Source organism: Denticeps clupeoides, chromosome 9 (assembly GCF_900700375.1).
Source record: "Denticeps clupeoides chromosome 9, fDenClu1.1, whole genome shotgun sequence".
Taxonomy (NCBI): Eukaryota; Metazoa; Chordata; class Actinopteri; order Clupeiformes; family Denticipitidae; genus Denticeps; species Denticeps clupeoides.
The window spans coordinates 4,053,953-4,068,360 of NC_041715.1; the positions used below are offsets into that span (position 1 = coordinate 4,053,953).

The 14,408-nt window shown below is 48.3% G+C and overlaps 1 protein-coding gene across 7 annotated transcripts in view; it reads left to right on the top strand.

The window, feature by feature from the left end:
* The window catches only part of map3k13 (mitogen-activated protein kinase kinase kinase 13), a 26,418-nt gene extending 12,058 nt beyond the window's left edge, over positions 1–14,360 (top strand). For 6 of the 7 annotated variants that reach the window (XM_028990464.1, XM_028990466.1, XM_028990468.1 and 3 more), the window contains 13 exons: positions 4,397–5,112; positions 5,608–5,791; positions 6,224–6,415; positions 6,752–6,910; positions 6,985–7,143; positions 7,224–7,332; positions 7,419–7,528; positions 8,158–8,274; positions 10,245–10,388; positions 10,868–11,618; positions 12,441–12,511; positions 12,952–13,243; positions 13,911–14,360. In XM_028990464.1, the coding sequence (XP_028846297.1) occupies positions 4,397–5,112; positions 5,608–5,791; positions 6,224–6,415; positions 6,752–6,910; positions 6,985–7,143; positions 7,224–7,332; positions 7,419–7,528; positions 8,158–8,274; positions 10,245–10,388; positions 10,868–11,618; positions 12,441–12,511; positions 12,952–13,243; positions 13,911–14,012 (3,106 nt within the window). In that variant the 3' untranslated portion in view covers positions 14,013–14,360. Of the gene's footprint in view, positions 612–4,396; positions 5,113–5,607; positions 5,792–6,223; positions 6,416–6,751; positions 6,911–6,984; positions 7,144–7,223; positions 7,333–7,418; positions 7,529–8,157; positions 8,275–10,244; positions 10,389–10,867; positions 11,619–12,440; positions 12,512–12,951; positions 13,244–13,910 lie in introns of all 7 variants that reach the window. The other variant, XM_028990465.1, reaches the window with a different exon arrangement.
* The last annotated feature ends 48 nt before the right edge of the window (positions 14,361–14,408 follow it).

The window sequence follows — 14,408 nt, forward strand, 5'->3', positions numbered from 1 at the left end:
ATGGTAGCGAGGGTGTGCGTTTCTAGCTCTTATATTTATTTGTGTTGAGGTGAACGTTTCATTAGCGCTGGAGCGCCGGCGGCGATTAGCAACGAGCACAGCGGGGCCCTGTCGCCTTCAACACTGAACATCGTGTGTGTGTGTGTGTGTGTGTGTGTGTGTGTGTGTGTGTGTTTAGATGCATGCTTTATGGACAGGAACTTCCTCCTGAACCCCACCAGCTGCCCAGTGTGTGTCTGGCCCACTGGCTGTGTGTCCCCCGATTTCATGGAGATTCTGGGCCGGCGAAAGACCCGTCTCAGCTCTGTCTCATGTAGCCTGGTGGACATCTGGCCGGAGCACTGGGCGGGCACATCGTTCTGAGGGGCGGCGGTGTGACCAGCTTGTTTCACATAATGATTCTCGACGCTTCATGAATTATTTAATGCGCTTTTTAATCAGCGTTAACATGCCACCCCATTTATTGGACTTTTTAACCAAACAAATTCTCAAAGCACGAGAACGGAAAAGTCTCATGAAGTACGTTCACGTTCATGTGGAACATACTGAGGTCTCAGAGACGTCATCTTGGTGCTGTTCTGCAGATCTTTCACACTGGAGATGTCTTGCAGGTACTCTCTGTGTCACATATGTTATTACCAGGGCTGCAGCAATGTGCAAACCGAGACCAAAACTGTCATTTACGATTTACACGATCATTTCAGACTTTACACTATATCAATTGTAAACGATGAAAATAATTCTGCTCTTTAGCTAGTACATTAATCCAGGGGGGACTGTCCCTGTAACTACTGATTGTAAGTCGCCCTGGATAAGGACGTCTGGTAAATGCTGTAAATGTAAATATCACCCATAGATATAACATTTTTACTGATTTAGAATACTCTAGCATGGGGTACCATATGGATGAGCGTTTAAAGGGCAGGATGAGGCCTTTTATAGATTATGGGGAGTGGTCCTGGCCAAACCCATGTGCAGATTAAAGGATCAGCCCGAAATAATTATTTCCTCACGGTCCATCCCCCTCTCCATGTCCCCTTTTGTTTGTGGTTATTTTTTTATTTTTTGTTTGGTTTCGTTAATGAAATTTAAATTCAAATAAAAATTTTATTTGTCACATACACAGTCATACACGGTAGGATATGCAGTGAAATGCTTTTAGCCACTGCTACAGACCACAGTATTGCAAATGTTGCAAGTATACAATGAAGACCAATATGCAAATATTGCAAATATTACACTTTTATGTCTTCAACATAAAATACGTGTAACAGGTAGGGTGAAGGTGTGCAAATGAGTGAAAGTCAATGTATATATAAAAAAAACAGCAGAGATTTTGTACAAAGAGTAAAAAGAACCGAGATTTTGTGCAAAGTGAGTTTGTGCAAAGAGTCCACTATGATTGAGAGTGAAAGTGCTGAAGTGTATCGGAGTTCTATGTCGAGCTCTCCTCTCCCGTCCCTGTACCTCTCCTCTCCCTGGTGTAATGCCACCGTCTGCAGTTAGTCTCTGCAGGGTTCAGCCGGTCCAGGCCCCGGCCCTCAACATGGGATTAGTGGCGCTGATGTCATTAATATTTCAGCGCGGCCCTTTGGATCGATGCTGCGGATTTGGTTTGTGTGCGAGTTGCTGTTCGCAGTCGCTTACTTTGTAATGGAATTCTGTTCCGGGCGGGGGGGTGTGGTCTCGTTGGTCCGAGCCTTTTGCTTTAAAGTGATCGCGGGGCTGATTCGCAGACCTGCCCCCAGCCCCCTGTCTCTCCGAAGCGTAACCCAGCCCTGCTTGGCCCGGCCGGGGTGGAATTACAGCGCGGGCGCGACACGCGCGTCTCTCCTGTCGCCGCGTGAGGAGGAGCCGGGATTTATGGGATACCTGAGAGAGCGTCTCCCGTTGCGCCGCACTCTCAGCGGCGGACTGACACCCGGCCGTGCATTATTGATGCCCGCCGCTGGCGGCCTGCCCGCTCTCACGTTACCGAGCCGCTGCACAGAGCACAGAGGACGCTGGGAGAGGGGACGGTGGACAGGATGTCCCGATTCGAGCGCCGTCCTAGCTCGGTATCTGAACAATATCGTACATTTACTTTTTTGGTTGACCATAGGGACTATTCTAATAGTTTCATATGCTGGATCCCATTTAAATAAAGCCTTTTACGCTCTACATTTACTTTAATGAACTTTGTCAATGATCTTTTTGAGATGCGCGAGATGCAGACTGTGCATCAAAAAAGATTGATAAATGATTTACAGTTATGGATCATCTGACTTTTATGGTGTTTGTGTAGAACTAGTGAGAAATTGATGGCAATCGTGATCCATTTGCGAGGTCTGAGACATATCAGATGGGTAGTCTGTTGCGCTTTGGTCTAAACTGAATTTTGCATCTGGTTGTCTTGATCAGATGCTCGTAAGTTTAGGGCCAGAGGTCTAGACGTGGGTTGATCTCGTGAGTGCTGGAGGTCACTGGTTTCTGCTTGCTGGTCCAATAACATGCTTATCCATACACTAAAGACCTTGTCGCACACCCCCGGTCCACTGGTACTCCTGGCTAAGCAGCACTTTCCTCCTGGTTTGAACTGTGCTGTGCACTGCTGTATTTTATTTCCACGGTGTAAGGAGTTTTGGGAAAGGGAAGCAGGCCAGCCGCGGCCTGTGCAGCTGATGTTTGTCAGAGGTCCATGCAAAGTCCAACACGGTTCTGATGAACGCTGCTTAGTAAAGCAATACAAACAATGTCCATATGAATGAAACAAGCAGGGTGATGTCCACAGCAGCTAATCATGTTGAAGAAGGCGTGTGTGTGTGTGTGTGTGTGTGTGTGTGTGTGTGTGTGCACGCACAGTCCTTCAAAATTTCCCACAGCATTAGCACGCCTATGTTTGACAAATTGGAGTATTATTCAGAATTCAGTAGATCAGTGGCTTTGGAGCCACTTCACTGTATGATACGGGTAACCGTACGGTCCCCATATGGTGCGTTTATCACAAAGAGTGTCATTATATTCATGTTTAGCACAGGCCGTGTTATGAAGCAGTGAGGGTTCACCTGCTGAGCGTGAGACGTGGGCATCTGTGGGAAGGGGGCAGTGTAAGGTCATCTGGCCGCTCGTGACCCTCGGCGCCGCCCACGTGTCCCTCCACGGCCGGCGTGATTATTTGCCCCGCCGCTAAAATAATTTCCCCTCCTTTTGGGGAAAGCTGTCCCTGACCGCTGCAGAGGCTTGCGTAACCACGGGAACGGATTAGAGCCAGCGCCGATGGCTGGCCTGTGCTTTGTGTCCCCACCCACCCCCTCGCCTCCAATGCATCTGCATGCCAGATGTTTAGTGTTCGGATCTCCTTGTTCGCAGGCATGCTTAATCTCGCCGCGGTGCATGGCATGGTAAACCCCGTGCTCTCAGCGCCCGTCCCCTTCCCAGAATCGGCGCATGCTTAGCGCTGGCTCCCCCGGTGCGGTTTAAAAATAGTCATTAATATAAGCCCCCTCAATCCCAGAATCCATGGTAAGAAAATGAGATGGGAAATGAGAGAACAGTATTGCTGATGAAGGACTTGCTTCTACTACCGGGGTTTGTCACGCATAGCAGGCTTTCCCTTTGCCTTCTGCGGGTTCCTTTAGGGTTCAAAGTTCTGCTCATTCCTCTATGTTGGTGGCAAGTTTTGTTTTTGGGTTGTCTGCTGAGCTAAACGGAATTTCTGCAAATTTGGTTAAAATGTTGACTTTTAGTCAAAGGTCAAGGTCCCAGGAACATGGCCCCTCATTTTCCACCAAAATCAAATTCAAACCGCTGACGATCACCTACATCCTCCTGAGCTTTCTGAAGGCTTACACTCCATCCACTTCATGGAACATCACCTGACACTGCAAGGCCCTGTTGCCAGATGATGGAATAAGCTACCAACTGATCCTTCAGATCAGCCGAATCCCTCTCAACTCCATTAAAAACTCCTAACAGACCAAGTTACTTTGCATATTCTTCCCCAATCTCCAATTGAATACTGAGTTATCCCTTATCTTCTTTCTTTGGATAATGCTAAGGTGTTATGAGGGGAACCTCAAGGGAACGTCTTTGTTTTTGCCACTATTATCACTTAGACTCAAGTTTGAACTGATTGAATATTTAACCATCAAAACCCAAAGATCAGAGTCACTGCTGGCTATCAACGGTTTGTTGCTTTGTTGGCAGTGGAAAAACCAGGTTTTGGTCAGTCACCATTGTCCTGGCATTCCCATTGGCTGTCGCCTCAAGTTGAGATTTGATTACCTCGCCCAATTAACATGGTCTGTGGTTGCCACATAATCTCTTCCAGTATATCCCCATAGCACACTGGAGAAGTTCAAGTCCATTGTCCAAGTCCATGACCTTTGCTAATTCTTTTTGCCTCTTTGTCCACTAGGCATCAACCAGAGCTTGGAAAGAAGGATCATCTAGAGAAGGCAGTCTGTGCTTTCCCACACAGTGTCCTTGGGCAACCCATGCACACCTACAGCACCATGGGTAGCTCCCCCGAGGTGCTGTCTTGGACTTCCTGCCCCAGTGTGCTGGTGGGCAAACTTAAGGAGGAGCTCAAGTTGACTGTCGTTGGTGACGCCATGAAGAAAACCAATGCCAATGCCTCGCCCCAGGCTCCTCCCTCTTCTCAGGCTCCTCCCTCGTCTCAGCCTCCGCCCCCACAAATCATTACAGACCTGGCGCCCCCTACGCACCTACCTGTGTCACTGCAGCATTTGCAGCCCCCAGATGAGGAGTCGGTGCTGGGTGGCACCAGCCCCCCCATCACGGCCCTGAGCGAGGACTCTAACCGGGAGCACTTTGACAACAGTGTGCTGCAGCTGCAGGAGCATGAGGAGGCGGAGTCGCCGGGCTCCTGCGGACAGGGCGGGTGCGGCAGCGGCCGAGAAGATGGCACAGAGGAAGGGGGCGGTTTTCCCATGGACCAGAGTGGGGACAGCGGCACGCACGCCCACCACCCGCACGACGACATAAAACTGCACTTCCACAGGGCCGGCCAGGGGGGAGGCGGCTTCCTGGAGGGCCTGTTTGGCTGCCTGAGGCCCGTGTGGAACATCATTGGGAAGACCTACTCCACCGAGTACAAGCTGCAGCAGCAAGGTGAGAACCCGACGCTAAAAATGGCACAGCTGCGAAGTGGAGCGCAGTGCCAACCCTCCATTACCCCCGCTGCCGTTGCATGCTGGGATCTGGGAGGTGTGGGTGGGTTTGGCTTTGAGGTATTTCAGACATTTCTTCTGCAGTATCTCAGATATGCAGCTACATTACATCGGCCTGGCATTTGGCGGGGGGGTCATGGGTGGGTCAGGGGCAAACTAGTTAACATTTCCCTGCATCTGTCTCTTGAATGCCTCTCCCCCATCCTCAATGGATATCAAAAAACCAGACACGGAAGCCAGACAATTCCGAGAGATATCTTAATCATAAATTAAATTAATACATTTTTTGCCGATATGCATATTATTTGGTCAGTATAAGTATAAACTTTTATTACATTTTTATTTCCTATCATTACTGCTAAATTGTAATCATCCATTTAAAAGCCATGCGTGATATATGATGGCGACTGAGCGCGATTGTTCCGGTGGCTTCCAGACATGTGGGAGGTGCCGTTCGAGGAGATCTCGGAGCTGCAGTGGCTGGGCAGTGGGGCGCAGGGCGCCGTGTTCCTGGGCAAGTTCCACTCAGAGGAGGTGGCCATCAAGAAGGTGCGTGAGCAGAAGGAGACGGACATCAAGCACCTTCGCAAACTGAAGCACCCCAACATCATCGCGTTCAAGTAGGTGGCAGGTTTTTCTTATAAATGAAAAACATTTTTAATACCCCTTATGTCTGTGTCTAAAGCCTTGAGAGTCATAAAGATGTATTGAATTCTTAATTACCTGTGTGGAGATTTAGACTTGGAGAATTAGGGGCAGAATTTAGGGGCAGTGGTGGCCTAGCGGCTAAGGAAGTGGCCCCGTAATCAGAAGGTTGCCGGTTCGAATCCCGATCCCCCAAGGCGCCACTGAGGTGCCACTGAGCAAAGCACCGTCCCCACACACTGCTCCCCGGGCGCCTGTCATGGCTGCCCACTGCTCACTCAGGGTGATGGGTTAAATGCAGAGGACAAATTTCACTGTGTGCACCGTGTGCTGTGCTGCTGTGTATCACATGGACAATCACTTCACTTTAAATTAGTCCCTGCATGCTTATTTTACTCTCTGTTTAGGGGCGTGTGCACCCAGGCGCCCTGCTACTGCATCATCATGGAGTACTGCGCCCAGGGCCAGCTGTATGAGGTCCTGAGGGCGGGGCGCAAGGTGACCCCACGCCTGCTGGTGGACTGGGCCTCGGGGATCGCCAGCGGCATGAACTACCTGCACCTCCACAAGATCATCCACCGTGACCTCAAATCCCCCAAGTGAGAACCCCGTGGCACCACTTGCGCACCTTTTCAAATCCATCGTGCATCTTGACAGGAAGCTCCGCGGAGGGGGAGGGAGAGAGAGAGGGGGGGGGGGGTGTTAAGGTAACGGGAACGCGCCTGGTGACGCAGCAAATTCGCTGTCGGCAAAGCGCTGTCTCTGCACCACCAGCCCCCTGCTTCCGACTCCAAATCACATCCGGTCTAATCACTGCAATTTAGATCTGTGCCCACGCCGAGTCCTGCGTCAGCTGAGTGTGGCCTAAAAATAGGTCCAGTACATTTACACAGACTCGTATTCAGTTTTTTTTTTATTTTTCCCATTATTTTCAGTGTGTTAATCACCCACAACGACGCAGTGAAAATCTCAGACTTTGGGACATCCAAGGAGCTCAGCGACAAGAGCACGAAGATGTCTTTTGCAGGTACGGTGGCCTGGATGGCACCAGAGGTCATCCGGAATGAGCCAGTATCGGAGAAGGTGGACATATGGTAAGCGAAGAGTTCTTTACCGTATTCCTGATTTAATTCATTCCGGTTGTCCCACATATGTTTTTTCCTTCCAGGTCATTTGGGGTGGTCCTGTGGGAGCTTCTGACCGGAGAGATCCCTTATAAGGACGTGGACTCCTCTGCTATCATCTGGGGCGTGGGCAGCAACAGCCTCCACCTCCCTGTCCCAACGACCTGCCCCGACGGCTTCAAGATCCTGATGAAGCAGACGTGGTACGACGCGGCGCTGGTTTCGAAATGACAGGGATTGAAAATGTTAATAGAACTTTCTTTTAAAAAGTTATTATTTCCAGGCAGGGGAAGCCCAGGAACAGGCCCTCGTTCAGGCAGATTCTGCTGCACCTGGACATCGCCTCTGCCGACGTGCTGGGGGCGCCTCAGGAGACGTACTTCAAGTCCCAGGTGGACGAGAGACCACCGGTCTACACTCACAAAGGCCCTTTTGTTTGTTGCCACATGTTAACCTTTGTGCGTCTTGGTTTTTTTAGGCGGAATGGAGGGAGGAAGTAAAGAAGCACTTTGAGAAGATCAAGAGCGAGGGCACGTGCATTCACCGACTAGACGAGGAACTCATCAGACGGAGGAGAGACGAACTCAGGTACGAACAGTGCAGATGTTGATTGTGCATCAGGCTTCATAAGACACATCTGTATGCGCTATATAGGTTTTGGGTCTTCTCTTGTTCTGGTTTGAGGTGTGAAGGTGCCCTCTTGTCCTTGCTGAGCTGAGGATTTGGCTTTTGATTGGCATACATGCTGTCAGCATCAAAGATTATGATTTTAATCTAAGATTTAGTCTTTTTGTACACTGCGAATCTCCAAAGCTTCGCAATCTTGTCTTTCTGTGTACTTGTATATAGTGAGATGACAATAAAGTGGACTTTGACTTTGACTTGTTGAGACTGTTGCATTATATATACATATATGTGTGTGTGTGTGTGTGTGTATACAAGTATACAAGTGTGTTGTATAAGTGTGTATACACAAATACACGTATATATAAACATACACTTATAGTCATGCCATATTCATCTGAAAAGAAAAAAAACACGGCAAGTATTCTGGATAATTTAAAATGGCAAACAATATAGTCAGTCAAGTCTTCCGTACTACTGATGCACTTAAGAACATCCTCATCCCATTTCAGGGAAAACCATTCTTTTGTAAAGTGATTACCTTCAGAAAGCATTATCGGAGTTTTTGTTGCTGAATCCTTCCTCTCTTGCAGGCATGCTCTGGACATCCGGGAGCACTACGAGAGGAAGCTGGAGAGAGCGAACAACCTCTACATGGAGCTGAGTGCCATCATGCTCCAATTGGAAATCCGGGAGAAGGAACTCATGAAGTAGGTGTCCTTCCTCCCTCCCCAGGTCCCTGTAAGTATTAGTAAGAAACCAGAGCGAGACATGAGCAGATGCATTATACAGGCCTATGCATCGTGTTCCAGGTAACAGCGAAAATTCTGCCTTATCCGAGCTGAGTGACATGAGTCAGAGGGTCGGTGCTTTCCAGTTTCTAAATGTCAGAGTGGAATTGTTTTTTGGCTGGAATGTGGCCTCGTTTATCCCACAATTTCCAATAATTTACATTTACTGTATCCAGAGCACCTTACAATCAGGAGTTAAAGGGACAGTACCCCAGGAGACACTCAGGGTTAAGTATCTTGCTCAGGGACACAATTATCACTTTGAACCTGGGACATTGTGGTCTTCCTGTTCATAGGGAAGTGTTTTACCTACTGGGCCACTACCAAAAAACAATAAATTGAAGTACACTTGTTGTGATCCTGGATATGGAAAGTGAAATAATTTAATATCACCTGTAGTCAATAAAAACCCTATGAAAAATATCTTATTTTTAAATATATATATTTTAAACAGTGAATATTTGCATATGCTTATGAATCATATTTCTTATGAATTAATAGTATGAAAATAAGTTACTTTTTTGAGATGCGCCAGTTGGCTTAGTCCAACCCCCATTACTGGGCAGGAAACTGCATTTATGTTCATGTTCATAAATGAAAAAAACAGACTGGTGTTTTACACTGAAGTCTGTGTCCTATTTGTCCAGCACGGGCAATCCATACCAACCCAGGTACTCCTGTCATGGCATCACCTTTCACCATCACATTTTCAAGACGTAAAAGTTTCAGTGGCTGCGGACTTACAGTAAGATCCCGTGGCCTCAGAATTCTTTGAGGACTTCAGTGAAGTCATTTGAAATTAATGTGGGGTTTGAAAGCTGACTGATGACGTCCAACACCAGACATCTCGACGGACCTTTTCTGACGGAGTCTAATCCACTTACAGCCCCGTTGTTGGCCTGCCTATCTCTGTGAGCCGCTATTATGAATCAGGATGAATTGCCCAAATTCCACTCTTGTGTCCCGTCTTTATTAACTAGTTAAAACATGCTGTGAATTATGGCTGCTCATTTTGTGTCCGCATGCCCAGTGTATAAATAGGCCTGTCTTAATTTTAGTTTCAGTCTAGTCTTTGCATCAAGCTGTCATTTTAGTTTTTAGTCTAGTCAAGTTTCAGTTGACTAAAAGTCTGAGCATTTTAGTCAGAATTATCCATTAGTATTTTAGTCTAGTTTTAGTCAATGAAAAGTGGTGCCATTTTAGTTTTGCTTTAGTCAATGGATTTTAGTAAAAAAATCTATTTTACCCAGTCAATAGTACAAGTACCTAGTAGAATAGACAAAAACAATATTTTCTTTTAGTCAAACACAATTCACAATTGAAACAAGGTTATCTTGCAGTTACCTTATATACTCAAGAATACACTACATCCATTCCAGTGGCCACATTTCTCCTCTTGTTTTTCGACCAAATATTCTGTTTTCTTTCTGTTTTTGTCTTTTCCTCCCAGCCATGTCATAACCCACCAATATATGTGTATATGATCCACCACAAGCATCCTGAAATCTAAGTAATGCACAAACGGTAAATGAGGAAGTGGCCTCATGCAAACCACATTTAGTTTTGGTTTTATTCGCCAGCAACATTACATGATATATTTTGTTATAGTTGTCACCAGCATATGACCAGCATTTACATCTCATCTCGTCATGTCTGGTTTTTTCGTCACGTCATAAAGGTTGGTTGACGGAAGATATTTAGTCAGAAATTTCAGTGAGGAAAACAACACTAGCCTTGCGTTATTTTGCTTTTTGGACCGTTAAACGGCATGTTGTGTAAGGTGACCTTTAAAAGTTCAGCCTCTTGGCGCTCGGGCAGTAACGGGATGACTCAGTTGTTGAGCTTGCTCATAATGCTGTATCAGGCCTGATGCCATCTTTTAATTGCAGGAGGGAGCAGGCTGTGGAGAAGAAGTACCCTGGGACCTACAAACGTCACTTGGTGAGGCCCATCGTGAGACCCAACGCTGTGGAGAAGCTCATAAAGAAGAAGGGCAGCGTGTCGCACAAGCCTGGCACCCCGACACCGAAAAGGTGCCAGTTAAACTATATAATATCTCCAACAATATAGTCCTTATGTGTTCTGTTCACCTTTTTCATTGTTTAATTACGGTTTAATATACATCTATATACACATCTAATATACATCTAATATACATCTTAAATCCAATTAAATTTACTTGCTATCTCAATAGTAACTGCATGGTATAGTTACCATCGGTTAAAAAGCACACTCAGGTACACAATATAGAGCAAAAGCTAATTTAAGCTAATGTCTGTAGTCTTTTTTTCAGATTTTTTATTCTTCGTTAATCCTCCCAACTCAATCTTTCTTTATTTCAGTGCTTCTTAACATCAGTTGGGTACAGTAGATGTTTAGTGCACAATTGACACTGAGTTCCACCTACATGCTCTGTGATAGACCATAGTTCAGGACGTTAGGATGATCACACTCTAAGAACATGAAAGGTGGTCTGTGTTACAGTCTGACATGCTTTCATCTCCTCTCATAGACCAGACCTGCTCCGCTCTTCTGAGGGCGTTCCAAATATGGAGGTCGCCCCTTCCCCATCGCCCATCTCCGGCAGCCCCAAAGTCTCCACCCCTCCCGGGAAAACAAGGTACCGCAGCAAGCCTCGCCACCGGCGGGCTAACAGCAAAGGCAGCCACAGCGACTTCCCCGGCGTCCTGAAGAGCGGAGGCGCTGGTGGGACCACCGAGGAGCAGCAGCCCCTCCAGCAGCATTACCACCATCACCACCACCCACCACCAGAGGGCCCCCTGCTGCCTCTGCAGAGCCGCGAGGACGCTGTGGCCAACTGTGCCAACAACCTGCGCTACTTTGGCCCAGCGGCGGCCCTCCGGAGCCCCCAGACGGACCACCTCCAACGCCGCGTGTCTGGTTCCAGCCCTGACCTCATCTCCACCGCCGTGGACGCCGACTCCCGCCAGCGCAGCACCGCTAACGCTAACCCCGACGCCTCCAAGGGCTCCGGCCCGGGTCCTCTGTGCCCCTGTTGCCAGGCCCACCCACTACCCGACTGTCTGCACTGTCAGGAGACGCCAACTGCCCCAAACCACCCCGAGTTGCCCCACTACTCGCTACTCAGCACGTGTGAAGGGAGTCCACCGCCTGCTGCGCCCTGCGTGGGCGACCCGGCGTCAGACGCAGAGGACAAGGACGACAGAGACCAGCTGGACCACGGGTCCCTTCACAGCAGCCTCCCGTCTGGGGTGCCACGCACCCTGCGCCCACTCAGGAAGGTCAGTTGCAGGGGGGGCCAGAGGACTGTTACCGCAAGATGGCCAGGAAAAGGCATTCATTTGGACACACCTTCTCATTCAATGTCTTAACAAAAAAAGGTGAAATAACACTCTTGGCGTTCTCTCGATGAGCTTCAAGAGATCGTCACCTGAAATGGTTCTCCAACAGTCTTGAAGGAGTTCCCAGAGGTGTTTAGCACTTGTTGGTCCAGCTCACCCCAAACCATCTGGATTGGGTTCAGGTCAGGTGACTGTGGAGTCCAGGTCTCCACTTTTTGTTAAGTACATAACTCCACATGTGTTCATTCATAGTTTTGATGCCTTCAGTGAGAATCTACCAACGTAAATGGTCACGAAAATAAAGAAAACACGTTGAATGAGAAGGTGTGTCCAATCTTTTGGCCTGTACTGTACATAAAATACATCAAATTTCACATGGAACCAATAATAATAGGTTACGTGCAACTAGGAAAATCTAAATACAACTACATAAAAATTTAATCTGTAAAGCAAATCAAATTAAATTGCAAGATTGGTACAAGCAGCCAGTGTGTTGAAATCTCCCTCATGACTCGAAACTGCAGATGAACTTAAATGGCTTTTTCTTAGCATAAATTGTATTAGAACAGGACAAGCCGGTTAATTAATCAACTTATACGTAAGATAAGTACAAGTAGCCAATCCAGTGGGTCCGTAAACCAGTTACAGCATGAAACTTGAACTTCATGATACTTGCTGTGTGTGTGTGTGTGTGTGTGTGTGTGTGTGTGTGTGTGTCTTTTTGATAATTGGTAAACTATTTTAATTGCTGTCCTGTCCCAGGCTGGAGATGAGTCATCGGAGGAAGAGGAGGGCGAGGTGGACAGCGAAGTGGAGTTTCCACGACGACAGAGGTGAAAGGCCACTCTCCGGTTATTAATTATTGACACCCGGGTTTTCTTTTTCTCCCATCCGCACCGCCTTTGACCACAATCGGTTGGCGGAATGGAAAGGGAGTTTTCGGTTTCATCCGTACGCAGAGGCATGTTCCAGGGCGCGCAATTTCAGGGCGAGGCACGCGAGGCGGCGGGGTCCTCGACGCAGGTCCATTGTCACGAGGTGTCTCCAGTGACGCCGTTGATGGCCGGCGCCGCAGTGTTGGGTTAAACAAAGATACCGAGTTGCAGATTGACAGGCGGCTCATGCATGAGTTATGGGCGGCCCTGAAGTTATATAAGCCACAAAACGACAATTAATTCATGACACGACTAACCTTACATGCTCCTGTGTCGTTGTTCGACAAGAGTAGCGGTTCCAAGGCCTCCTCTGATGTGCGACTCTGCTCCCCGCTCAGGCCTCACCGCTGCATGAGCAGCTTCCAGTCCTACTCCACCTTCAGCTCCGAGAACCTGTCGGCGTCCGACGGCGAGGAGGGCAACACCAGCGACCACTCCCACAGCGGCCCCCTGGAGCGCCTGAGCGGCAGCCAGGACGAGCGCCTGGACGAGCTGCTGTCCCACACGCCCGAGATCCCCATCGACATCTCCACGCAGTCGGACGGCCTGTCCGACAAGGAGTGCGCCGTGCGCCGCGTCAAGACCCAGATCTCCCTGGGCAAGCTGTGCGCCGACGAGCACAGCTACGAGGTCGGCACCCCGGCCCCCTTCCTGCCCGTCTCGGACGTGTTGACGTGCTTTTGAGTGATTCCTGGCTGCTCAGTTTTAAATTTAAAAGTGAAGTTATTGTTACATGTGATACACAGCAGCACAGCGCACGGTGCACACAGTGAAATTTGTCCTCTGCATTTAACCCATCACCCTGAGTGAGCAGTGGGCAGCCATGACAGGCGCCCGGGGAGCAGTGTGTGGGGACGGTGCTTTGCTCAGTGGTACCTTGGCGGATCGGGATTCGAACCGGCAACCTTCTGATTTCAGGGCCGCTTCCTTAACCGTTGGGCCCCCACTGCCCCTTTTTTGTTTTGTTTTGTTTCCTCACATCTGATAAGTTATTCAAATAAACAGGGTGGGACGTTTCAGAAGCAGGGCGCACAATAATCAATTTCATCTTGATCGTCAAAATCACTTTTGATTAATCACCCAGACTGGCTCCAGATTACATCAATTTCGAGAGCCGGAGCCGTCCTATGCTAAATACGCAAAATCTAGAATGCCGTAGGGTGAATTGTACCGATGCATATTTCATCGTGACCGCCGGACGGGGAATTATTCACACGTTTATAGGTCCGTAACGTTAGAATGTCATATGTCGTGAATTAAACATGTTTGTGGCTGACCGCTGTCGATCTGCCATCAGAACCCGTTGCACTTTGGCGACTCCGACTGCGACTCCTCGGAGGCGGAGTGCTCCGACGCCACCATCCGAAACCAGAAGTCCTGCGCCCCGTCCTCCTGGTGAGCACCGTCCCAGCGACGCCCCTCTCCCCCCCGACACCCCGCCCCCAGGCCAAGCTCCGCCTGCTCAGATCCCAGCGCTCTCCGTCTGAACAAGCCTCAAGCAGGGATTCCATTTTGAAACTGTACTGTAGCAAATACAACAGGTCACCATTTATTTCTGAACAAAAATCAGGAACTCTGTACAGATTAAAAAAAAAGAGAAATATGTGAAATATGAATGTGTGGCGTGTACTTGCTGGGATGCGTTAGGGGCGATGCACCGACGCTGTATTAACCAATCGTGGAGGGCCGTGGCTGCCTGGTGTGTGTGTTATGTCTTGAGAGTGTGTTTTTTTTTTTTTTTTTTTTTCCTGTGTATTATTATAATTTTTTTTTTTTTGGTCCTGTGTATTATTAT